General features: G+C 38.7%; 1 protein-coding gene and 1 long non-coding RNA gene across 2 annotated transcripts in view; one reads left to right on the plus strand and one right to left on the minus strand.

Moving 5' to 3' along the window:
- Positions 1-26669, plus strand: part of LOC111223942 (collagen alpha-1(II) chain) — a 48784-nt gene that overhangs the window by 12739 nt on the left and 9376 nt on the right. Inside the window, exons 10-42 of the mRNA XM_022748255.1 lie at positions 1029-1082; positions 2839-2892; positions 3841-3894; positions 4617-4670; positions 4785-4838; positions 5121-5165; positions 5290-5343; positions 5713-5757; positions 5975-6028; positions 10166-10264; positions 10485-10529; positions 11015-11113; positions 11343-11396; positions 11677-11784; positions 12278-12331; positions 14435-14533; positions 15748-15801; positions 16797-16895; positions 17149-17202; positions 17583-17636; positions 18072-18125; positions 18346-18399; positions 18947-18991; positions 19084-19182; positions 21199-21306; positions 21428-21481; positions 21703-21756; positions 21958-22011; positions 22350-22403; positions 24923-25030; positions 25455-25508; positions 25621-25674; positions 26345-26506. Of these exons, the coding sequence (XP_022603976.1) occupies positions 1029-1082; positions 2839-2892; positions 3841-3894; positions 4617-4670; positions 4785-4838; positions 5121-5165; positions 5290-5343; positions 5713-5757; positions 5975-6028; positions 10166-10264; positions 10485-10529; positions 11015-11113; positions 11343-11396; positions 11677-11784; positions 12278-12331; positions 14435-14533; positions 15748-15801; positions 16797-16895; positions 17149-17202; positions 17583-17636; positions 18072-18125; positions 18346-18399; positions 18947-18991; positions 19084-19182; positions 21199-21306; positions 21428-21481; positions 21703-21756; positions 21958-22011; positions 22350-22403; positions 24923-25030; positions 25455-25508; positions 25621-25674; positions 26345-26506 (2241 nt within the window). The remainder of the gene's footprint in view (positions 1-1028; positions 1083-2838; positions 2893-3840; positions 3895-4616; positions 4671-4784; positions 4839-5120; positions 5166-5289; positions 5344-5712; positions 5758-5974; positions 6029-10165; positions 10265-10484; positions 10530-11014; positions 11114-11342; positions 11397-11676; positions 11785-12277; positions 12332-14434; positions 14534-15747; positions 15802-16796; positions 16896-17148; positions 17203-17582; positions 17637-18071; positions 18126-18345; positions 18400-18946; positions 18992-19083; positions 19183-21198; positions 21307-21427; positions 21482-21702; positions 21757-21957; positions 22012-22349; positions 22404-24922; positions 25031-25454; positions 25509-25620; positions 25675-26344; positions 26507-26669) is intronic.
- On the minus strand, positions 20707-22427 carry LOC111223943. Its single transcript, XR_002665194.1, has 3 exons — positions 22288-22427; positions 21898-22009; positions 20707-21292 (listed from the first exon to the last, which is right to left on the minus strand). It is a non-coding gene; the product is annotated as an uncharacterized LOC111223943 (long non-coding RNA).

A 26669-nucleotide genomic window follows, 5' to 3' on the forward strand; every position in this document is an offset into this window, starting at 1 on the left:
AGTATTTACTTCTTGGGCACCTACGACTGCGTTTAGATAGGAAACAGGTTGCCTGACATTTGTAGGGAAGAAGTGTCACTTAAAAAAGCTGCAGTTTGCAATGTAGACAAACAGACACAGAAATTTAACGAAGAAGTAGTTTTGTAACGACTGCTTGTGTGTTTCTACTCTGGGCTGCTGCAGATGTCGATTTTGCTAAATGTATAGATGCTCCAAGTCTTCTTTTTATGTAGCACAAGTTTCTTGTGTTTACCTTAAATAAAATATACTGTAAATTAAGATGTGAAATTGAATTAGGGTTAGGGTAGTGGCATCTGTTACAAATGCCTAGAGCTGAAACGATCAACTGATTGATCCATGAGTCGATCATCAGAAAAATAAGCAACTATTTTGATAATCAATTAACTGCTTCAGTCATTTTTCAAGCAAAAACAGTGAAAAAAAAAAAAAAGAAAAACCCACACATTCTTTGGTTTCATGTTCTTCAGTGTGAGGAATTTGCCCCTAAACCGAACACCTTTTGGATTTGGACTTTTGGTCGGACAAAACAAGACATGTGAAGAATGGGTTTCGGGTTTCAGGAAGTTGTAATGGGCATTTTTCACTCCATTTAAATACCTTGTAAATTAATTAATAATGAAAATGATTCTTAGTTGCATCCCTACAAATTACACATATTTAGAGACTTCCTACATAAGACTTATTCAAATCAAAACAAATTAATATTTTTTTTGATGAACTGATTAATTGTTTGGTCAATAAAATATCAAAACAGTGGAAAATGCTCTTGTCATGATTTCCTAAAGCCCACAGTTGATATATTGAAACTGTTTTGAACATGTCGTGTTGCTATCAAGGATTCACATCAGTGAACTTTTGCTTAAAAATTACAAAAACACTTATTCAGTTATTAAAGTAGTTCATGATCAGTCCACAGTCTTTTTTCCTGTTAGCTTCTTGTTTGCCATTGTGTATATAAAAAAGTTACACTCTCATCAAACAGCCTGTCTCTTCTTTCTACATCTCAGGGCCCACAAGGTTTCCAAGGCAACCCAGGAGAGGCTGGCGAGCCCGGACAATCTGTAAGTGTCCCAAAGAGTGCTACTCCTTCCACAGTCCACATCACATGGTTTATTATAAATTCCTGCTCTACAGCCTTTTTCATAACCTCTTTAGATGTCTCCCCTCCCCTCCAGGCGCCGATAAGCCTCTCTTCTTCTTTTCTTTTTCATCCATCTCCCTCTACTCGTGTCTAACTTTTTAAAAAGGATGGCATCATCCACAAAATCACTATTAGCTTTCAAATGACTTCAACAGGTAAAGTAAAAAGGAAAATCAGATATTGTTGATACAGTATAGTGTGTGCAAGTGAGACAGGATGCTATTTAAAAAATTAAAAAAAAAAAAAAAAAAAAGCAAAAAGAACCAAAACCACTGAAGTGGACAGTCTGTTCAACCTTATCCTATTCAATTTTACAATGTGGAAACCTTACTACTGCTGCCCCATTGTAGCTATACTTTAGTTCCATTAACACTTTCTAACCTTTCATTGCCAGCCACTAACTTATATATCCTGTATTTGACTAGCCAGCTCCTTACATTTCAACTTTTACAACCCTCACAGTTGGTCAGTCCTCACAGTCACAAACTCACATCTGTGTGAAGCCTGACATCTAATGGTGAAAGGCAGGGTACCTCTCCTGCTCATTTTTATTCTCCTCAAATAACTCTCAGACAGAATTAAGCCTTAAGCCCTTCCATTAGTTTTCATTTTCTGTTTTTCTTACAATTCCTCCTCGGAATTTTCTCTATTTCCTCGCTGCACACACTTTACCCTTTCTTACCCTTCCTGTAGTTTACACTATCCTTGTCCTTCCCGTTCCCTCAGCAGGTAGACAATTCAGGGTCTCCCCACTGCTGTGTTAATCTGCTCCTGTGGAGTTCAGATAAGCAGGTGGAGGTGCCCTACTTGCCAGCACATCATTATGAGCAATTAAAATCAAGTTTCCTACCAGAAAATAACTTGACAGTGAAGTGTTTGTGAAGTGCAGAGATAATTTTAGCCTTTGAAAATGTAATGAGACAGTTTTGGGATTTTTTTCATCAGAGTAGAAAATTAACAACATGTCTTTAATATATTTCTATTTTTAATATAACATCCCTTATGTTACTGCGGGTCAGTGTTTTATTCAATATGAGCACTTCAGAGTTTTGTTTTGTCTACATTTTCACTTGCTTACTCAAGACAGACTAATACAGAAGAAAAGAGTAAGGTCATCTAGTTGTCAAAATAAAGATAGGACCAATAGACCAATAGATAAGTGAGAAGCCTAAGGAAGAAATTGGCAGACAGAAAGAGAGACAGACTGGAAACAGCTGAACTTTATAATGAGGATATTTGTTCCATCTTCTTGGCCTAATCTCCTCTATAAATCCTGCTGATTCTGACCTTTTCTTATTGAATAACACTGTCATGAAGAGTCATAATATTGTCAGGAATGTAAATCCTTCAGTGTGTACAAAGAGATGCTCATATTAATAAAGCAATGTTCAATGTGTTTCAGATGACCAAGATAACCGTTTTTGATTAACTTAATAGTAAACACATTATTAATGGCAGCTTATGTCAGTAAGTTTAATATGTACAGGTTGAATGATTATTAAAGTCACGTAAAGAAGGTTGTTTTATGTGTCTCATTAAGTTTGCTGTCAAGGAGAGCAATAGTTGTCACCACAGGCTATAAATTTTGACCCAAAGTTCAAAATGCTGCCCTCTGTTGGTTATAAATGGTAACTGTGTCTCACCTTTGCTTGTTTTCTCTCTACTCATAATAATAGGGCCCCATGGGTCCCCGTGGCCCCCCTGGACCTTCTGGAAAACCTGGAGATGATGTAAGTATCTCACAACTTCATAGAACTAGAAATACATACAGATGGGGTCCAAATGTCTGAGACCAATTTCCCCATTCACTTGAAAATCACTTGAATGGGGCCTCTTTAAATTTGACCTTAAACCACCAGAGAAAGAAAGAAATTCTCTTGAGGCCTTTTCTGACTACAGGAACTACAAGAACTGTGTCACTGTTATGATTGTCATAGGTGAATTATGCTGAGTATTGATTTCCCGTTTGTGGCCTTTTAACACATATTCTCATAAAAACAAAGAAATACTGCTTTGATTTTTTAAAATTTGTTTAGTATACTATTATAAAGTATAAATCACAGTGTCTCCATCATTAATTGATTTTATTGGTCTCTGATAGCTCTTTGTTTTAGTATAACTATATTTCTCTAATTACTACTCTACCATTTCATAACCTTTATTTCTGAATGTTATTTTCAGCATCTTGTTATAACTACAGTGTCTGATATTTTTGTAGCTGGGTATTATTACTGCTACACTACCATAGAATTTTTTTTTTTTTTTTTTTTTTTTTTTTAAGAAATGTTGCAAATGTATTTTACATTGTACTGTCCATACTCTTTCCATCAAAATTTGCAATTCAGGGTTAAGCCAACACAACAGCTATGAGAGATAAGATGTTTCATTACTGCCATACATTTAGACATTCATCATGTCTATTGCTTATTTACCTTACAAAGGAGTGACAGACATCAAAGTGTAATTTCTACTTTTAGCCACATGATGGCAGCAGACATGACATATCACATTGTGTCCACTAGGGGTGCTGACTCTCACGTCAACAATATTAACTATACTACAGTATTTGACATTTTAAAAGGCAGCACTTACATGAAATTAACAAATTGACACAATTTATTGTGTATTTTAACTATATTTTTATTTTACACAACTTTCCCTCCCCGTTTGTGTTTTAGGGTGAAGCTGGCAAACCTGGCAAATCAGGCGAGCGTGGACCTACTGGACCTCAGGTGAGGTTTCTCAGTTCTGTGGATTCATTCCAACTCTTCTATGAACAGGGCATTTTGCGAAAGGGAGGCCTTACTTTATATACTGAAAGGTTTTGTTTCGTTTGTCTCTTTGGTGGCCAGCAATCAGTATCATAATGAGGTGCAAGAGTTTCTTATACTAGCTCTCAGACTGAAGCTGATTCATTGGCAATAAAACAAGATTTGTGGGAACTGCCCAACATCTATGAACTCTTACACAACTACTACTGTTACTGAGCCTAAATCAACTCAAACTGTCAGCGTAGTTTTACATTTAACTGTATACTGATTATACAATAAAGCACGACTGATAGAAATCTAGACTAAGCGTATCTAAATTTTGATTAGTGCTAAAAACGGAAAGTTACTGTAACACTTTCAGATATTTAATACTGTGATAAATATTTTGAGTTTAGATGGAGTCATTTATCATCTCAAGCCAGGAATCTGAGCATTTAGTGACCAATATTAGGTGGAACTGAAACAGGACTTAACTTTTGAAAAATTTGTTTGGCGGAAAAAAAAAAAAAAAAAAAAAAAAAATTCCACCCCATCTGACACTTTAATTTGCTTTAGAACTTGTTGTAAAATTGTTCCCGACCCGGGGAGGAAATCTTGACATTAACATTATTTCATACTCTCTGCTTTATCTTTGTTCCCTCCACTGTATATTAAACTTGTGCATCATCTCTCCTCTATTGTAGGGAGCTCGTGGATTCCCAGGAACTCCTGGTCTGCCCGGCATCAAGGGACACAGAGTGAGTGTGTTTGTTTGTTTGTTGAAGATTTCCAGGAAAATTAGGTTTGGTTATTGTTTGTGCTCTTATTATTGGTTTCCTAACTATGCACTGTCTCTGTGTGCAATGTTTTAGGGTTATCCAGGTCTTGATGGTGCAAAGGGAGAGACTGGAGCTGTTGGTTCTAAGGTAAGAGTTGTTTATGTGTGTACCAACTCTTTTGCAGCCCGTTAGTTTGTCTGTGTTGATGTCGGCCCTACTAAAATGGACAAAACCTAGTATTAAAAAAGGCAACAACAGCTCAAATAACACTTGCTGGGCCAATAAGATGATTTTTCATTGACATTAGACTACATAGCCCCAGAAATAGATGTTGCCAAGGTAACAACTAATGGGGTTTCAACCAAACCGTAGACTATTTTAGTTAAGTTTGCCTTGCCATACTAACAGCTAAATCTTCCCTCTCTTTAGGGTGAGGCTGGCGCTCCCGGAGAGAACGGCGCTCCTGGACCAATGGTGGGAATTTCTGGACATCACAACAATCAAACATCAACAAGAGAAAATATGTACAATCCCAGTTTTAATTAGAATAGTAATCTGATTATGACGGTTTCTTTTCCTCTCTCTCTCGTCTACATAGGGACCTCGTGGTTTGCCCGGTGAGAGAGGTCGTCCTGGACCCAGTGGAGCTGCTGTGAGTGTCTTTTTTTTTTTTTCTTTTTTTTTAACCTAAAAACTCTTATTGGACACAAAACTAACATCTGATCCAGAACACATGGTTTAGATGCTTCCTTGGCTTTCTTAGTGTCTACTACAGAGTTGGTGAGCATATCCTTAGAGTGCAGTTTAGGGGTTTTACTTTTATTGTACCAAACTGTAGCACTTGTGGTAATAAGTGCACTGTAATTTGGAGGAGTGTGTAAAGCCTAATCCATTACATTACTCTCATGGACCAGTTTGCTAATTTGAATAGCTTGTGTGAAACTATTTACGTCCCATTATTAAGGAAACTTTTGTCCTACTGTTTTTCACGTGTTGATGATGCATTTCTTACTATTTTTAGGGAGCCCGTGGAAATGATGGCTTGCCCGGCCCTGCTGGTCCCCCAGTGAGTATCAACATGAGTCTCATTTATTTCACTTTCATCATTTGGTTTGAGATTTAATAATAAACGGAGTATATAAACACCAAACATCCCTGTTTGTTCGAACCCTCACTTCTCCCCACACACCCCTCTGCAGTATGAGAGTAGCCTCTACTTCTCTACACCTGGAAATCTCAGTAATTAATAGTTGAGCTGAAAGTCTGTCTTTTTGTCTCTGTAGGGCCCTGTCGGTCCTTCTGGAGCTCCTGGCTTCCCTGGCTCTCCTGGTGCAAAGGTGAGTCGGCCGGTGCCACCGTTTCCTCTTTACCTTCACCACCGTTGTGTTTGAGAGAATGAATGAGCGTGTCTCTGTGTCTGCCCCTTTCTTTCTGAGAGAAATCTAGCCAACGTAACTGAACTTACAGCTGAATTGACTTTTTCTCAAATAAAACAAAACTGTGCGTAACAGGCGAAAGAAAATTGGGTTTTGTGAATTCTATGTAGGCTAGTTAAAATAAGACTTTCTTGAATCAAATCAAAAAGTTTATATCTGAAAAAACAGCAGCACACAGCTCAGGGAGGATTTGTGGAGACAAGTTGAAATGCTTTAGTGAAACTGGAGAAAGCTGCACTGCATTGAAAAGTGCTTTAAGCCTCCATCTGTGTGGAAAATTAGGGAGGAGGGGTTTTTAAAGTGTTATTCTCCCTGTCTCACTCACTCTCACTGTCTTTTTTTCCCCCCTTTTCTCTCTGCTTTTTATCTGATTTATTCCTCCTGCATGGTAGACAGGCTCAGATCTGTGCTCGAGGGCCTAGTGCTGGTGGTTTGCTTTCTTATTCAAGCCCCTTGATAGTTTGGGAAAACTTTTAGGAATTACAAACGAAGCATCTCTTTACAAAATCCAGGAGTTCCCCTCAAAGTAATCATGGAAAACTAGGCTCAAGATGTGAAAACGTGTGTCTGTACATGTGGTTATGCATTGTATCAAGTTACATCTATAAACACATACAGTATAGCTTAATGTTTGTCTACAGGAGAGTCTGTCTACCTCTGTGTGAATGGGTGTTTTTGTGTGGCTTTAACATCCGAGGAAGTGTCCCATGGTGAGGAACATTAAAAATCTCATATTACGTTGTTTTCGCTGTACCTTTCGGAGCGCACAGTCTGTCTGTTTGGATCAGACCTGCCTGTTAAGTCCCTTCAGCCTCATTTTATTTTTTTCCTCTCTGGACCTTATGAGCAAGGCTTTGCATATATAAAAGGGACCCAAGACTAACACAGTAAAAAAAAAAAGCTAGCTTGACAGAAACAACACAATTACCTGAACTTCAACTGAATAAACCTGCAGATCTAAATGGGAAAATTTTTAACCAGCTCCAGCTGACTATTTAAAATTGTATTATTTTGCAACCTCCAAGCAACAACCTCTTAAATATACTGACACATTTTCCATAACTTTATCTAAAAAAATAAACTGGCAATGTTCCTTTTGTCAAAGTTTTCACCTCAGTTTCACAGCCAGTAAAATATTGGCCTTTACACGAGGCTTAGAGAGAAGAAGAATTTGAACTACTACGTCACTATTTTTGCAAATACTTACAAACTATTATGTCATACTATTGAGTCTGCAAAGTGTACAAAGCTGCAGCAATAGCAAAGGAATTCCATTCACCACCATGAGGCTGCATACCATCAGTGTGGTAAAATATCTGGCTTCTGTCCAGAGGAGGGGGTGGGGCGCAAAATATTGACTTGAGTTCCTCTGAATAGAAGCTGAAGTCATTTTTTATACAGACCCAGAAGGTCCATAAAACATTATGCACTTGGCTTTAGATAACACGACTTGGAGAGGCATAGAAAACACAGAAAAGTCATTATTTGTTCATTTAAATGCTTCTGTTATATAAATATTCAACTCTAAGCAGCTTTCTTTTTTCCAAAAGTAAGCCAGAAAATAAGCAATTAACTGCATTTAGCCAGGCAACATATTATATATTATTATATATTATGTGAATACTATATATAAACATAGTTGATATTTGGTGTCTAGGCTCTGGCTTCATCACAACAACAACAACAACAACACTGAGACCTAGGTAAGGTCTTGACCTTACCCTGTAAAGTGCCTTGGGGTAATGTGTGCTGTAATTTCGCTCTATACAAAAAAATGAATTTAAATTGAACTAAATAGGTTAGATGTAGTGTAGCTTGGGTGTGAAGAATAGTAAAGCAAGCTGTCACATAAACACATTCATTTGGGTGAAAATGCTGTGACTTTTCATATTGTGTGTGACAAAAGCCATGTAGAGTTTTCAATCCAGCCACTATAACAGGGAAATGATTACATGAATGAATGGGTGGTGTGCATGAGAAGTCATGTTAAACTGCCCAAAACAACAGCAACGAGGAAACATGCCACAAAATACAATACAGCCAACAGCGCTCATAATGATAATCAAGCATATTTCACCACAGTGTAAACAGACACAAATAAAGCTTTATGATGTATACCAAACAGCAACCAAAAGAAAAATGAGCTCAGCAGCCACAAGAAGAAAGAAATTCTATCAACATCTAATCAAACTTAGCATTAGCATCCAGCAGCAGAAGCTAAAGCAGAGACAACACACGCGCACACACACCCACCCACACCCATGGGACATAATACCAGCCAAAGCATTCTCTTGTAAAATCCAAAACTATTGTTTGAGAACACTTTATATAAATCTACCTAATCCCAATCAAGTGTTGTGGTGCACTTGTAGTCGGTGTTTTTCCCCCGACAACCACAAGGGACAACAATGAGCCCAATTCCACACTTGAGCTAGAACTAACATAGCCAAGCGCCACAGAAGTGAGATTTACACTTTATCAGAATTGTCTTCCAATAAAATGTTTCGGTTTTCCAAAATACTTCAGAGGTAAAGACTAAATTATTGGTTTGTGGTTCACCTCCGCTGAGGAGCAGCGCACACCTGAGCTTCTCTATGCAACCAAACAACGAGTGAACGGAGCAGAGACGCAGCACATGATGACAGGCATATTAGAAATGGAAAAATATTTACCTTGGTGAAGTGAAGCAGTGATGATCTCCACGGACAGTAGCGTAAATCCTTGGGTCAGAGTTGGAGCAGGTCCTAAATTGACAGGAAACATCTGCTGGAAGAGAGAAATGGCTGATAATGGCCGCCGAGCAGAGTCTGGTCAGCGACTCAAAGTTTTTATATCTTTTCATTTTAAGCTCATCATGCGACGTGACCGCGCTGTCGGTGAACTAGCGGGCTTTTAAAACGGCAATGTGAGCAGCAGTAGTGCTAATAGCAGGTGTTTTTTAGCAGAGCTTTCAAATAAACAATATGTAAGTAGGATACCAGAGTGGAGACTGATGGTTTAAATGACCCACCTGTGTTCAGAGGCTGCGTCGATTAAGTGTGTCATCATGGATGGATTACCGAACGGGTCTACCGGGCACAGGCCCAGGGGTGCGAGGAGTCACGAGGCACCTGGTCTTCACCTGCAAAATATCCCGGAATGAGACACTTAATGACCAAAAAGAGATGCGACTACAAAAACTCACAAAACAATGTAAAACCATCAAAAAAAAATGCAGATGCAATAGATGCCACAAACAGATGTAAAACATCTACAAAGAGATTCAAGAAATGCTAAACCACCAATATGGAGAGGCAAAATATCCACAAAGAGGTGTACAATGTTCTGAAAGAGATTTCAAAACGACAAAAAAAGAGACACAAAATCAGTACAGAGACAAAGCGGCCACAAAGAGCTTGAAGAGTTAAGTCTGATGTAAAGCAGAACATGGAACACAGTTCATTATATCAAACATTGGTTTACATTATTATGCATACATTAGCCGTATTGACATATGTTTAAATATTGGAAAAATATTTTAAATAAAATTGGGATATTGATTTCATTCATATCACCCTAAACATAACTACTGTTCTGTCATAAAATATCTTTTTTATATTCAAGACATTTTTGTCTAATAATGTCTAAACATTAGTAGCAGCAGTTTTTAAATTTATTTTAGGTTTTATATACTTTTCTGAACCAGGCTTATGGTCAGAAATACAGAGGTATGGCATTGAGATTGTGTATCTTAGGGCTGTGTTGTGCATATGTGCTAGATAAACCTCCATTCTAATACATATAGTATTTGAGATTATATATTTTTTTAAATGACTGCATTGAAAGTCAGTTCATGTTCAGGTTAAACCTAATCTCCCCTTATCCATGTCTAAGCTTTATCCTGTAAAAGAGATATTTATCATCGCTTCATTTCTTTCTGTTTTCTGTAGGATTTGTCTGCTTTTTTTAGCTGGTTGCCAATTATTAGATGTACTTAAACTTCCAACGATCTTTGCCCGCATTTATAATTTTTTTTCTTTCTTCTGTGTTGCTGATCAGGGAGAAGCTGGTCCTACTGGTGCTCGTGGACCTGAGGGTGCTCAGGGACCTCGTGGAGAGTCTGGCACTCCTGGATCATCTGGACCTTCTGGCGCTTCTGTAAGTGATGCTATAAACATTTATTTAAAAGGAAAAACTTAGCATTATCAAGCATTACTTTATGTAAAATAACAGATTTTAAATATTTCTTTGTGTCATATGAGTTTAAATTTTTATTATTTTTATTATTGTTGATTAGACCAATCAGTGCCAGAACAATAACTGAATCAGGACCAGTTATTGCAGTGTATTGACTTGCTTTGTCACTTTGTCTTTACAGGGCAACCCCGGTACTGATGGCATCCCTGGAGCTAAAGGATCATCTGTAAGTTTAAAGCTGCTATTTGTCTGTATTTCAAACTGCCTCCTTCTCACTGCATATTTTTCCATTTAGCTGTTGAACAGTAAAAGTGCTTTTCTCACAGTCAGTCTCAGAACTGCTTTAGTGTACATAATCTATAACTCTGATATAATTGCAGTTGCAATACAGAAGGCCAGACCCACAGTATTGTAAATTAAATTGCAACGTTTCACATCATCAATCTGAAGTCATAGTTATTGGTCAGTCTGAATCCGACCTATGAAAAGAAAAAACTCACACTGAGCTTTCTACTGCATCTCTAAAGTGTGACATGAGATAGTTGAACATCACAATTGTGACCATTGTTGTCATCGATGCTTTTATAGTTCAGAATGTACATCTGATTTATAATAATTTAAACATATTGAAATGTAAATCTACATCCAGTTAGATGGATGGTTAAGTGACCAATCAGCTGATTGGCTTCATGTCTGTTTCTCTCTCTGAAGGGTGCTCCTGGTATCGCTGGTGCTCCTGGTTTCCCAGGACCTCGTGGGCCTCCCGGGCCTCAGGGAGCTACTGGACCTCTCGGGCCCAAAGGAACATCTGTATGTACTCACTGAATCATTCGTGAACCAAAGATAGTCCCTGTCATTGGAGTTGTGTTGCTTGGAAACAATTTAGGTCCAAAGTTATTCCCAGTTCCCAGACAATATCAGCTGCTGATTCCATCTTCCAAATAATGAAATGGAACTGAAAGAAAAAACAAAAAAACAACCTGCTGCTTTCTCTCTCTCCCTCTCCCTCTCTCTTGTCTGTCTGTGTGTTGCTGTTTAGGGAGACCCAGGTATTCCAGGATTCAAGGGAGAGGCTGGACCAAAAGGAGAAATTGTGAGTTTTGTTTTGTTGTCTTTTAATTGTCCCTGTATTCCCTGATTCTTCATCTATTCAAAAAATCCAAATCCACTGATACAGTATGTAAACACTGTACTTAGCCAAATGATAAGCATGCATAACAATAATTAACACAGTGAAGTCTGAGTTCAACAGTTATGACACTGAAAAGAACTGGTGCTTCTGAAGGTTTTCACATAGGTTTTAGTTATGTGATAAAAACTAAATCTTTTTCTTTTCCTGTATTAACACAGTCTTTTACGGATGTGTTTTGCAGGGACCAGCTGGTCCTCAGGGAGCACATGGCCCACAGGGAGAAGAGGGCAAGAGAGGACCCAGGGGTGAGCCCGGTGCTGCTGGACCACTTGGACCTCCTGGAGAGAGAGTAAGTGCTGAAACCAGCTTATTTTCTAAGTTTAAAAAATGCTTGCTGTATTGCACCACTCTGGTACAGTACCTTATTGAATAAAAGAATAACAGGTTCCCTGTTGTGCAGATTCGTAGATCAAAGGTTGTCACATGTTTTTATGTTATAGATCTATTAATATGTCACATATATCACATCACACAGAAGAGGTTTGACCCACAAAATTCATACATGGAAGTTTTTGTCGCTATTGAATCAGGGATGTATTGCATTGGCGTGTATATTGCGCATTTGGAGACAATATGAAAAATATAAAAGTGAAACAGTTTCTATATTAGGAAGATGGATAATTTCAATCAAATCAAAATTTGATAGAATTAAAGTCTTCCTTATTTTGTTTGATACCACCAGGGAACGTCTTCAAGAGATTCATTGACTTATATTGTTCTTGCTTTGTTGATACTGTTGTTCTAATCATAACCTTGACTGTGGTTTCATGTTTTCTGTGTAGGGAGCCCCCGGTAACCGTGGTTTCCCTGGTCAAGATGGTCTGGCTGGTCCCAAGGTGAGTATCATCATATTGTCAGTCATTCCTGAGAAGAGGTTTTATTATTGCTGTCGGAACAGAAAATCTGCTCTGAAGGAGAAAACGAACAGATGTATTTAGAGGATACCGATCTGGACGAGAAAGGCTGAGAGCTTGAAATGATGCAGCTGTGTGTGTGTCACGGGTGTAAATCTGTGAAACCGATAATTAACATATTCCATCTGCTTCAAATTGGATTTGAAAATTGCCATTGGCAATTACTTTGGGTTTTTTTTTTGCCAACTGACATTTCTGAATCATCTAATCACAACATTGTCACATCCTGCCGGACGCATATTGATTAAAAATCACATCACCATAAACTGAAATTCAATTTCACTCAATGTGATTTGATAACCCTCAAATCCAACCATAAAAAGATAAGGCTCTCGCTGTTCCACTGTTGTGGTGTTGTGTCATCTGTGTTGCATTATATGAGAAGTGACATTACTCTGCTGTGGCACTCTTCGGAGAGCAGAGACTCAGAACTCCCAGGGCTTCAAACAGGCCTGTATACATTCTCCCTCTTGCCAGAAAATAAATCGACATCCACACAACTGTCATTCACAATGGATTACATATCTTTGCAAAAACCTTGCACAAACCGGGCAAAAAACTAAATTTAATGTAGATACTGTTCTGTCTCATAAAGATGGTACCTTGATTACGTGTTGTTGTTTCTTCTGGTCTTCATACTCTTGCTTTGGACAAAAAATAATTTGTTTATTAAAAATGATCAGTCATTTATAATGCTGCCCCCTGGCAACTTTCAATTTAGCAGCAGTCAGCACTGAGCTGAGGAAAACAATTTGGCCTCAAACTGCTTCACACCATCATTACAAACAACTGGGACATGCAGTATGTTTCAACTGATTTCCTTGAACAACACTTTAGTACAATCAGGATTTTAGTTCATATCTGGTGTTAGTTGTTAAAATACCAAAACAACCCGCTGCATGTTAATATTATACATGTGTAAACATATAGATGAAATACCAGGTGAAACAACAGTTTGAGAAAAATTTGCAGAGCAGTGATAATTTAAGCTATACAGACAATTTAATGTAAGCAGTTCTCAAAAAGCCATAAATAAACAAATGGTCTACAAAATTGCATTATATTTTAGATAAATAATAATAAAGAATCAAAACTAAATTATATATTTCTACAACATAATGTGTCATTGATGTTGTTACATAATTTTTCCCCCAAACAGTTGGCTTTCTGACACATACAATTCATTTCAAAATGAAAGACCAAAGGAGGAAGGTTTTCATACTGTAGCTTTACCTTCATGGCTCCACAGTGTTTACATAGATAATTAGCATTTTAAAGCAGAGAAATGGAGTCAGAGCTCCAGCCTGGGAATAAAGAATTAAGAACTAATTATTTGGGAATTACTAAAAAGCATTTCTTATTAGTCATATTTGACTGCGCCATGGTAAGGGGAAGAAAGAAAAAAATGGATAAAGCACTCAGCATCTTTTGAATATTTTATTGACCCAGTTGTCCCTGATGACATCTCTCAGAGATAATTTTTCACCTCATTAAGTCAGAATAAATCTCAAATGAAGTTAAAGTGCACAAAGTGGCTTACAGTTTTGAAATGATGTAGTCGATGAGGCGTGTAATAAGTGAAACGCTTCCTCGTGGTTCACGCTGGACTCAGATCAGCGGCCTAACTGACGAGAGAACTTAATAAATCACTTTTTTCCTGTGATGAGCAAAGAGGGAAATTTGTCAGCGCGCCTGTTTCGTCATGCTTCAGTGATACATGTAACTCCACCATGTGGCCTCAAGATGGCAGCATGGCTCATAAGCCAGTCATGCACTAGTGACCTACATGTCCCATATCAGCAAAGCCAGCATCTCATTTAACATTATCTTCTCCCCACACAATTTCATTTATACCAAAATGAGTCTGTCAAAATTTAATCTTCTCATCTCCAGCAGGTCAATGAAACTCCTTTGCACTATTAAAAGGGAAACTCATTTCCTCTGCGGTTTGAGAATTGAAGCGTTGCCTCTTTAGTGATTAACTGAGTGACCAACTCCTGTTTTATATTCTTTCTCCTAACACAGGGAGCCCCCGGTGAGCGTGGACCCGCTGGTGCTAGTGGTCCTAAGGGTGCTAACGGTGACCCCGGCCGTCCTGGAGAGTCTGGTCTGCCTGGTGCCAGGGTAAGTTTGTCGTTTATCTACAGTGCGTTTATCACAGATCTGGATGTTTGTGATCTGCAGAAATAATAATTGTCATAAGAGTCAATATCAGTACAATACACACAGTGTCAGATGTCACCCATTCTTCAGATTGCACACTGCAACTGAAGATAATATGTTATAATATGGTAATTTAGCAAATTATTATCTAGCTGTAGATACGGGTCAGTCCTAATTTTTGCTGTATTTTAATTCTCAGTTCCCCACACCCTTTCTTATCGTATAAAAACCTTGTATCTCCAAAAAGTACATTTTCATGCTGTAAGAAAAACAGCCCCATTTTAAGCTTTGTTACAATTGAGTTTTTATGGTTAATTTAGCTTAAGAAGTGGGAGATTTATCTCAACTCATGAATGAACACTTGAATGGATGCTCCAGTGATTTAGTGGTGCATTTTCATAAATTTAGGAGACTCACAGAGATAAACTGAAAACCTTGTTAAAACCGGGTGCCTACATAACCCACAATGCAGCACGACCACCAACAGGTTGGTCAGAGATTCAGGTGTGTTATAATAGTTGCGGCTAACGTAGCCCTGAGCTGCTAGCCTCAAGCAGAGATAGGGAGTGAGCTTATGTCTCACTCTGCACCCCGAGATTTTTTTCATTTTCAAATTTGTAGTCCTCAGCCCCAGCCGACGCTGACTCAAATGATATCATTTGAGTCAGTTTATCAGATATTTCACACAGCTCCATCGGGAGCCACAAAAGGTTTTTAGACAACTTTTTGACATATGCAGTAGTCCTTCCCAAGAGCAAGAAACAGATTTTGAGTTAATTTAGAAAATCTCTAAACCAAGCTGACATTAACCCTGACGCTTGTCTGCAGCCACAGAAGGCCTGATACAGCTGATTTCACAGGGAGTGTACTATTTTGCATTTGCGCTTCTTCCTGTAGTGATTTTACCTCCCAAACAGTGACACAAGTGGTTGTCTTGTTTGTGTACAATTACTACAGAGGAAGTATGAGAAAAGCACCTGCAGTGAACCAAGCTGATCCCTCATTCATGTTTCAGTTCTTACTCATTTCCATCAGCAGGTGTTGAACTGTTGCTTCTTGCACACACGGCCAATCAGAGGTGTAAAGCAGTTTCCCACAGTGCCATATGTTCCCACCTTTATTTAGCACATGTCTGATGACTCATCTGGATTTCGACTGTGTTTCTTCCCTGACAGGGCCTGACTGGACGCCCTGGTGACGCTGGTCCTCAAGGCAAAGTTGGACCTTCTGTAAGTGCTTTTAAAACTTCTTTTTATCCTGTAACAACAATAATGTAGTTGTGTCTTTGTAAATCAATAAAAAATGATAACACAGCGCGTATCTCCATGCAGTATTATGGGCTATATGTTTTTTTGTTTTGGTTTTATATTACAACCAGGAGAGACTCATCATTTTATCAAATGTGCTCTCATCACATAATGACTCATAAGTGGTTTCAAATCAAATTGCAGGAGATTTATTCACCCATTATCCACCAGCCTCATCCCCAGTGGTGTTTGTGTTTCAAGCAGGCTCAACTATCCTGGTTTTTTGAGCAACAAAGTCTGACACACTGTAGCTTGTTTCAACTTTCATATCAAACTCGGAGCGCACTCATTTGCTCAACGTCCGTTTGGCTAGACAGGCTCCTGTTTCTCATGATAAAGCTTAATCCTGAAGTGTGTTTTCAGCCCAGTCTGTTTCCTAACTCTTTTTCGTATAGGCTAAATAAATATTATGTTCACTTTAAAAGAATATATTTTCTGTTCAGGGACTGTATCTCATTAAAACATTGGTTTAACCAGTTAAGTTTACTTTCAGATTAAGCAGTTGTTTAATTCTTCTGACTGAGGGACTGGCATATGGACAGATTGATTAGGAGAGATTATTTGATCTGTTGCTGGAAATTTCTCTGTTAGACCCCACTCCGAACCTACGGCACCAGTTCTGGCAAGATCCTCTGAGAAATTACTTCCTCTGTACTTCACATCTCTAGTCAAAATACAGTCGTGATTTAGCATTTTCTGCTTTTCGCCCCAGATGTTGTAACAGTTTAGCCCTCGCTATCAGACCCATCTTTTTACAACTGCTTTTATTTTTGTACAAATGTGATCCTGACTACATGCCCGCTTATGTTGTCTATTGCATAGATTTTTTTTTTTATTTCTCTGTAAAGCACTTAGGTCATCATTTGTTATTTGCAACTGTGCTCTGTAACTAAATTGACTTGACTTTACTTCACCAGGGAGCTCCTGGTGAGGATGGACGTCCAGGACCCCCCGGCCCACAGGGAGCCCGTGGACAGCCTGGTGTCATGGGATTCCCCGGACCCAAGGGAGCGACTGTAAGTACAGTATTTATGACAAAGCTAAAGTTATCTGTATAGGAAAAGTGTTTTACTGTTTTAATATCATAGATGTGGGCCTATAGACCTTCTAAATCAAACACTCTATGCCTCTTCCCCTGGATTACTGCTGAACATTTTTATGCTATTCAATATCACATGTACCCTCTCTGCTCCTAAAATAGGTACAGGACAAAGCAAATCAGCCGTGGCCTTTTGACTAACCGCTACATTTTGTTTGTGTTGTGATTAGGGTGAGTCTGGCAAGTCTGGTGAGAAAGGACTGTCTGGAGCTCCTGGTCTGAGAGTAAGTTTTTTCACCTTTTCTGCTTAAAATAGTCTGCTAGTGCGTTCCGCATTTATCCAACATGGGATGTACTTTCAAAAAGTCAACCAGCCTATGATTGATTTAACAGACTATACAGGAATATTTATTTAAACAGATCAAATTGAAAGTTTCTGTTCAAATATACAGAAAGTTTTATACTCTCTATCTACTGTGACTCACCACTGAGCTACCGTTATGTCTGTAGTTCAGCTTCCACATGAGAAGCATGTTGGAAAGCTCAATTATAGCTATCAGATGTCTTTCCAGTTAATAGCATCACCTTTGGCTTAAATGTTGATATCTATCTATTTGTTGCCCCCTCCCTCCTCCCTCCTCCCTCTCTTTCTTCCTCTCTTCAGGGTCTGCCTGGCAAAGATGGAGAAACCGGCCCTGCTGGACCCCCCGGCCCTGCTGTACGTATCTCATACCCCCCTCCCCATCCCACTCCAATAGCTTCAACACTGATATTATCTTTCACTTTTCTCAGTCTACACTTAGAAGCAACCTTCGATATCTCTATTTCCTAGACTGCCTCGATCATAGCTCTGTCTGGGGAAAAAAAAAAAACACAAATGTCTGAATATTGTCAGATGGCGTCACTGACTCACAGACTTTCAGCTTGTTTTGAAGTTTCTGTTTAAACAAAATTAAGCCTATTTGACCTGAGTTAACCTGATATGTAAAATCAAAATTATTCATATGATATTGATCGTTATCAGAGCTGCATTAATTGCAAGTTTAGCATTATTTTCCCACCATATTAACCATCAAAGTCTGATGTGAAATTGCTGACATTTAGTTAATGATAGAAGTTGACTGTGATCATGAATTATGGATTATCTACGTAGGGCCCTGCTGGAGAGAGAGGAGAGCAAGGACAGCCCGGTCCCTCTGGCTTCCAGGTGAGTCTGTCTTCACAAACCATTAGCTGTTTAGTAGTAGTAAGTGTATTAGTAGTAAATCTATCGCTGTTTTTACAGTGTAACAAATAAAAACATCACTCACTTTATATCTGGTATTCTACTGAGCAGACATCAGTACACTGTGACCTGATTAAAAATGACTGTATTACAACTGTTACATGTTTCTGTGTTTTTTTGTTTGTTTCTCTTCCATAAACAGGGTCTGCCTGGACCTCCTGGCCCCCCCGGCGAGGGAGGCAAGCCCGGAGACCAGGTGGGTGCACTTTTTTGGTGAAATACATCTTGTAAGGTCACATAATCGCAGTGGAAATACTGGTATTAATCTATCATAGGCTTGAAGAGAAGAGATCCTGAAAGTAATTTGGTGGATGCTGTAATTACATGTTCTTAACTCCCACCTGACAGCATTAGTATTTTTCTACTAAACTGTTAACCCGATGTTGCTGTATGAGAGCTGGTATATTCTGGTATACTTACCCTGTATAAATAATAGAAAATAAATAATAATAAAAATGGATAAAAGCAGTTTGTTGCTCCACCATTTCAGTGATTCTGAACATTTTCTCTTACAGATCTTTGTCCCAAAATAAACCAAACAATGAACGTTGAGGCTATTTACAATGTTGTTTCACTGTGAATGGAAAAGCTGTAAGCCAGTCTAGAGTATTAGTAAATCTACCAGTAGTAGTACTAGTACTGGTTGTAGTAGTTCCCCTTTCTTACGTATTCATGGCTTGACTTGTCAGACACTGATCCCACTCATCTTTTCTCTGAACCTGTCTTTCTTTTTATCGTTTCAGGGTGTTCCTGGAGAGGGTGGAGCTGCCGGTGCCACTGGCCCCAGAGTAAGTTGACCGTCTTGATTTAACTTTAACTTTAACTTTAACTCGACTGATTGTCAGACATGCCCGCTAATTGTCGTTGTGTCACTTTTCAGGGAGAGCGTGGTTTCCCCGGAGAGAGAGGAGCTGCTGGTCCTCAGGGTCTGCAGGGACCCAGGGGTCTTCCTGGAACTCCTGGAACTGACGGACCCAAGGTGAGTCCAGCATTTGGAAAGTTTTCAAATCATTAAATATTATTCCCTGAGATGTACTCACACCTCTGGCAAATATGATTCTGTGGTACTTACGCCAGATTTGATATCATCATGTTATCTCATTCAGCGGCAGAAACACAGCAATCGGAGCATGTGATTGAATAATAACTGCCTGAGTTGTGCACATGTAGCCTAAAAATTGTTTGTGGGAGGAAGTCAACCACCCAGATCCTGACACATCTTGTGATCTGTTAGTAGTTAGTAGTTGACAGTCTTTTGGTGTTTTTATGCCACTTGCTGTATGAAATAACACCTCTGCTCAGTTTACCTGAAGGCAAATGTCTAATTTTATAGAACTGCCTCGGGGGAGCAGTCCACAAACTAGGGTTTGGGACGAGTAACCTGAGGGGTCACAAAGTGATTAACAGGAGAGGAAAGGAAAAAAACAAACATTTCTGCCAAATAAACTTGTGCTTTTTTTTTCAACTCGCCTCTAATCTTTGCTTTTTTGTGAATTTATTCATACAATTAGTTATTGATTATTAATTATTTGAATTAAGCAAAGCGTCTATGTGAACATAGACATCCAGTCACATATACTCCATATATAGTCATATACACACTGTATGGCCATACAGGCATACAAACTGTGCACACATATCTGGATATAAACACTATATCACTGTACGATGCATAGTGTACCTGTATAAACACTATATGTACACACTGCAGGGAACCCTGCATCATTTGAATAGAGAACTATATTATCACCATAATAAGGATCTGCAGGATTCAAGACTCTTTACCTGCATTGGAATACTACATTTTAATGAGTTCATAAAAAATGTGGGTATTTTAAAGAGAAATAATATTTTCTATATGTTCCCTTAACACAAGGTAACCCAGTGTATTTCCAACCAAGTTGCACAGTCACTCGTTTATCAGCCATCAACACATTTCAGCCACTGCAGTAATTTCTCACAACAGCACTGTAAGTAGAGAAAGAGCTCAGAGCGGCTGCAGTTCCCACTCTTGATTTGTTATCGGGTCAGATTTTAATCCCAGTTCATAGGTTTTCTTCCCCTTGAGGTCAGACAGGAGTGGATAGAGAGGGTGAGGATTATAGAGCTGACATGAGTGATGGAGGAGAAATCAACAGAGAGGTTGTAGAGGGTGAAGCAGGAAATATGAGAAAGATTCAGAAGGATTTGTTGCTCAAGACACATTGTATTGGAACTTAAGGGGGCTGATCTACAGTTTTAATGCATTCATAGCCAACATGGAGGCTGCATGAGCCTTGTGGCTACAGTTTAATGACTGGAGATGTATGTCTGATCTTCAGTCTGAGGCTGCAGCAGAAAGCAGCCCTGATAAGCCTGACAACTTCTGACCAGAAGTGGGCCTAGTGGAGCCACTTATGAACAAAATCAAAGTCTGCATTTGCTTCCATTTTCTTGGCTTTGATATGTCGAATAGAATTTTTTTTTTTTTTTTTTTTTTTTTTTTTATGATCAAACTCCCCTTTCTTTCTTTAGAATACAGCTTTAAAAGGAACACATGGAATTTGAGATATTTTTTATTTCCAAAACTGATTGACTGAATTTTGGGCAAAAGAGTTGGCTAAAGTTCATTTTAATCCAGAAAGTGAACAGCCTGTGTCAGGTGAATAATATTTAACAGCTGTTTTTTTCTGTCCTTTCCATCAATTGATAACCTTGAGCAGAACTTGCTGAGACAAAGATTGTCTGTTTTGTTGAAGTGGATGCGTTCTCACTCTATAAGAGCAGCATTTTTGTATTTCTGACTCGTGTGTAAATAAACACAAAGTCTTGGCAAGAGCAATCTGAAAAGTGACAGCAAAACATTCTCAACAAAAGTCAAGGTTTCAGCGCAAAATCTTGAATGCATCACTAAGCAAACGGCACCTCCTCACATCTGTAGCAGGCGCTTACATCATATACAGTAACTTCAGGTTACTGCATGAATCCATCTCCATTTATTTCTCCTCCGTAATAGGGAGCCATTGGACCTGCCGGTGCCGCTGGAGCTCAAGGACCCCCCGGCCTGCAGGGTATGCCTGGAGAGAGAGGAGCTGCTGGCATTCCCGGACCTAAAGGAGACAGAGTAAGTCATGATGAGAACAAAGTGTTAATAACAGAATAAAAAATATGTTAAATATTGAGTTGAAGTTTTATGCCTACGACTGTCAGGTGACTGATTTGTTTTGTGTTTTTTAACCCCATAGGGTGACATTGGAGAGAAAGGACCTGAAGGTGCTCCCGGCAAAGACGGTGCCAGAGTGAGTCATTGCCATCCATTTTTGTTTTTCATAAACGATAATAGTCAGTGTTGAGTATGGACAGAATGTATTGACTTGCGGCAGTCTGAGTTAAAGTCTTTTCTTTTTACAAACGGGGGTGTTCAGTGCTTCAGAGCCGAGTTCAAGATAAAATGTTAATTCTCGTGCTGGTTCAGACTTTTTAACAAAGTTTTTACACCCTTTCCTGTTTCCTGTCACAGGGTCTCACAGGTCCCATCGGTCCTCCAGGTCCTTCTGGTCCCAACGGTGAGAAGGTGAGTGCTGCATCATTTTTCTTTTAAGTCTACGTGTGAGTTGAAATTTTCTTTGTAATCTATTAATACTATAGTTTAGTTTGTATCATTTCTTTTTGACATGGTTTATTGTTTTAACTGTCTGAGATATGAAGACAATACCTGTCACTGACAGTGTATCTGAACCCAGTGTTTATGGCTTGATGCTGTCTTTCCTTTCAGGGTGAATCTGGTCCTGCTGGTCCTTCTGGAGCTCCTGGTACCCGCGGTGCGCCTGTAAGTGTCACAGTTTAATAACTAGTATCAGTTTATTTAACAAGTGGGATGTCGTTGTCATAGTAAAAAAGAAAAAGCTCAGAGTATGAATTTAGTGCACCTGTAGTGCCTTGTAGTACACTACCAGGTAGAGATTGATTTTATCCAATTTAACGCTTTTCAGAAGTGAGTTATCCTTTAGAGCCAGAAAGATCAGAGATGATAGTTTTAAAACAGAGTTCATCTGAGTTGTTGTGTTGTTGGATTTCAGAAAGAACACATTTACGTTTCCCTCACTTGCTCACACAGCGTTGCAGCCTGGACTACCCACTGAGTTTTTCTTGCTTCTCTTCTTTCAGGGTGACAGGGGTGAGACTGGACCTCCTGGGCCTGCTGGATTTGCTGGACCCCCTGTAAGTAACAAAAACACAACAGTGACCAGCTCGTAGGTCTGTAGAAATCTGAAGAACATCACTGCAGAGCCGTAGACTAAATGTCATGACATGTCCTCTACAGCCTTTGAGCAATGTGCGACTTCTTGACTTGTTAGCATGGTTGAGAAATTTATAGCAATAAAAATTTTAATCTTATTTTAAAAAATGTAAGCTGAATCTCCATTAAGTCATAAGTATTTATATTTACACATAAAAGAGGGAGATAAGTATGTGAAGGACAGACATTAAAAATATAATACACACACATTTAACTTAAAAGCACTATAACTAGCACCCTTTTAAAACCAGTTACAAAAATTAGAAAAATAATAAGCACAGTAATTACTAACTCTTCCAGTGTAAAAAAAAGATGTAATATTTAATTGTATATATAACCTATTCCAGAGGTATAGAAATACACAATACAGTAGATATACAACATAATAATCAAATCAAATTACAGTGAAAATGTTGTTATTTTTTTCTATAAATAAAAAGAGGATTCAAAACATCACTTCATACTTTGTTTCCTGGAAAAATGAGATTCCAGCTTTGTATAGTCACAAGCTCTGAGATGACTAGCGTCAACCTGACAAGCTTTGATTTTTATTAGCACTATCTGGGAACACTTGAATATCCTTATACCTTCACCTCTGTTTCAGCCCTCACTGAATCATTTTTTATCTTGGCAGAGTTTCCTCAGTGTATTATTCAGCGGAGAGAGATGAGTGTGTAGATAGTCGGAAGTCTTCACATCACTCATCCATTTAGTTCCTCCCAAAGACTCCAGGCCGTCATCAACTAAATGTTTTTAATAAGCTGCATCCTTCCAAATGGAGTTTCATCAATGTTTTGTTGACAACACAATCTATCATATGTGTTTTTTTTTCTAGGTTGCACTATGATTAATTATTGAATTTATGTCAGGATGAGTAACACTACAAGGTGTCTAAATATTTTTGGTTCACAGCTCACAGGCTGTAACATCACAGCTTCTCACCTCACTGACTGAACACAGACATAGATGTTGTACAAAACATCAGCAGCGCCCTTTAAATCCTTTGACAGTCGTAGGCTTTTAATTGCTGTTGAAGCCATCACAACAAAAATAAAAGCTGAAAGAAAACTCATCACCTTCTGCACTTCTTTTCTGTTTTGAAGTGTGTTTTTTCCACAGTAAATATAATATAATATAATATGTAACACCAGCTGCTGTGGCCACAGTGACAGTTACACAGTTGAGGCAAATGCTAAAATGCACTGCAGCAGCAGCAGCAGCAGCAACAATCATAAAGTCAGTGAGCAAACAATATCTGTACAAAGTTTGCTAACATTAGCCACCACGAGCTAACCAGGCCCATTAAAGGTTCCATCAGAATGTATTCAATTGAGCAAAGTTGTGTTTTATTTAATTCGTAAGAGGAGTAATATTAGTATATATAGTAATATGTAATAATTTCTTCTTTCAAATATTACATGGTGTCACTTTACAAATTCCCAATTTGTTTATATGGAAGAAGTGCTCTGGTCTTTTACTTGAGTAAAGGTATACACTGCATTGTAGAAAAATATTAACGTCAAAATCTACTTAAAGCACGTGTTGTGTACATTACTGTAATGTTTCAGTTGGTAAAGCTTGGGCTTATCTCTGCTATATTCTGCTGGGTAGTTTGTGAATTTCCCCACAGGATCAAAGTCTTATCATTGTCTATAATAATACATCATAATTTATTTATTGATTGTATGTTGTGTTATTAATCTGAATCTGCCAAGTAACTCATCACTAAAGATATTGTATTATTGTAGTGGAGTAGAAGTATAAAGCACCAGAAAATGGAACTCAAGTAAAGTACGAGCACCTGAAAATTGTACTTTGCTACTTTTCCACCTGAAGTTTGAATCTTCAGTGTAGATGATAAAGCGTAGTGGTTGTAATGTTTCGTGGTTTCATACCGATTTGACTGAGATTTAAAGCATACATTTATGTATGCATTCTCCACCCTGAAGGGATACTCCATCAATTTGATATTGCACTTCCACAAAGTTGGAAGGCCAACGGGGACACATTTAAAAAATAATGGTCAAAATCAAAGTAGCAGAGGATAAAATATACGGACTTTTAGTGTACCTCAAGCTCCAAAAACACTGGATCCTACGATTCCCATAGTGCAACTCAGTAGCATATTTTCATTTGACTTTCCATGCCTGAGAAATAATCCACACCTCTAATTTGTAATGCAGGCTTTCTGTCATTAATCCTCTTATAAAGCCACAGAAAACATTATACAGCACAGCTGTTTTCACAGCAACCATTAACCATGACTAGTAAACTGATCTTGTATGTGTAACAATAGCAGACTGCCCCTTTAACCAAATTCATTTTAGGATATCAAGTAGCACCATCCTCGATTTTTAACAAATAGCTCGTTCACAAATATGAACATTTGTTGTTTTGATGACCGACATGTTTCATAACTGTTTTTGTCTTTTTCTTTCAGGGAGCTGACGGTCAACCTGGAACCAAGGGAGAGCAGGGAGAATCTGGACAGAAGGGAGACGCTGGTGCCCCTGGACCCCAAGGACCATCTGGTGCCCCTGGACCTGCAGTGGGTGTCACTCTAGATTTTTGATTTTTTATTTTACACACTGAACCACACAGTCTTTTTTTTTTGCTTTGTCTAATCCCTAAATAATGAAGGTTTATAAACAACAGCAAGACAGAAACTGACTGACAGTCTTTTTTATGAGAAGAGAAAAATGCACAAATCGGAAGAAAAATCATCCTTTTTTCCTCTTTGTTGAACATCTGTGGAGGGGCGAACGTCACGCCAGGTTGAAAGCTGTCCTTGTCACTGATTGTGCCACACCGGGCAGAATAAAAAATGATCTGAGGCAGACAACCTCCCCATCAATTGAATATATTCCAGCATTATTTCACAGCAACTGAAAGTGTTTTTTAGATTTAGGTTTATATTGCCCTCTCTAAAACATAAAACAAATGTCAGACAGTAATGTGCTTTTCTCTTCCAGGGTCCTACAGGTGTTTCTGGACCTAAAGGTGCTCGTGGTGCTCAGGGACCTCCTGTAAGTGACTTTTTAAAAATGCTTGTCATCTTTGTCTCATAGTAGCGTGTGCAAGAACCATTATTTTGTGAATTTATTTTTGGCTTTATCTAAATGAATCTTTCTCTGTCAGGGTGCCACTGGTTTCCCTGGAGCTGCTGGCCGTGTTGGACCCCCTGGTCCCAATGTAAGTTCAGTCTGCATCCATCCAACTGAGTCTGTATGCATATGAGAAAAATACAGTTATAGTGTTGATACCAAAAAACACATATATGACATTCATGTAGATATTTTCTACATTATTTGATAGACATTTTTCTGATCTACACTACTTTTACGTAGACCTCTAGTATAAATAAACTGTTGGATAATGTCTGGTAATATGGGAAAAGAAGCATTGTGGATATAACCCCAAGTATGGGAAAGAAGAAGAAAAATGGGCTTGATTTATGCTTTGCAAGGAAGAACCTGGTGCAGCAGAACAGATACAGTATTTCCTAAATGCCACCTGACTTACTGTCACCCAGGAAGCCTTTTTAATTTGCCCCTCTAAAGCACTTACACTTGCTGTTCCAGCACATAAACACTACCAGCGCAGTGGGATTTGTTGTAGCTTGTTTAGAATATTTTTTATAGACTTGATAAAAAGAAGTGCAACATATTGTGAGAAACAAGTCTGATCCTGTAAATCTGCTAATGTGTGACGTGTGTTATTAAAAGTTATTTAAAGATACACAGATGCCCTGGGGCTCATTGAAATAATAGAGACATGATTGCTTGTGTATAAGGGCTTGTACACCATAGAATTGACATATATTGTCACTCCATTTAATGTATGTTATTCTTATACTTCTCAGGGTAATCCTGGACCTGCTGGTCCTGCCGGCCCTCCTGGCAAAGATGGACCCAAAGGAGTGAGGGGAGATGGTGGACCTCCAGGCAGACAGGGTGACGCTGGGCTCCGCGGTCCTGCTGGCACTTCTGGAGAGAAGGGAGATGCTGGAGAGGATGGTCCTCCTGTGAGTTTGTCATTCTTTAATCATATTCCTCCATATACCTACTCAAGACACAGCTGGGCTTTTACATAATCTGTAACTTCTTGACCTTGTGTCTCTTGAAATACCTCTCCAATCCCTCCAGCACCCACATGCGCACATACTTTGCCGCTCTTCAGACCGCACG

The sequence above is a fragment of the Seriola dumerili genome, unplaced genomic scaffold (assembly GCF_002260705.1).
Source record: "Seriola dumerili isolate Sdu_G_001 unplaced genomic scaffold, Sdu_1.0 BDQW01000121.1, whole genome shotgun sequence".
NCBI classification, from domain to species: domain Eukaryota; kingdom Metazoa; phylum Chordata; class Actinopteri; order Carangiformes; family Carangidae; genus Seriola; species Seriola dumerili.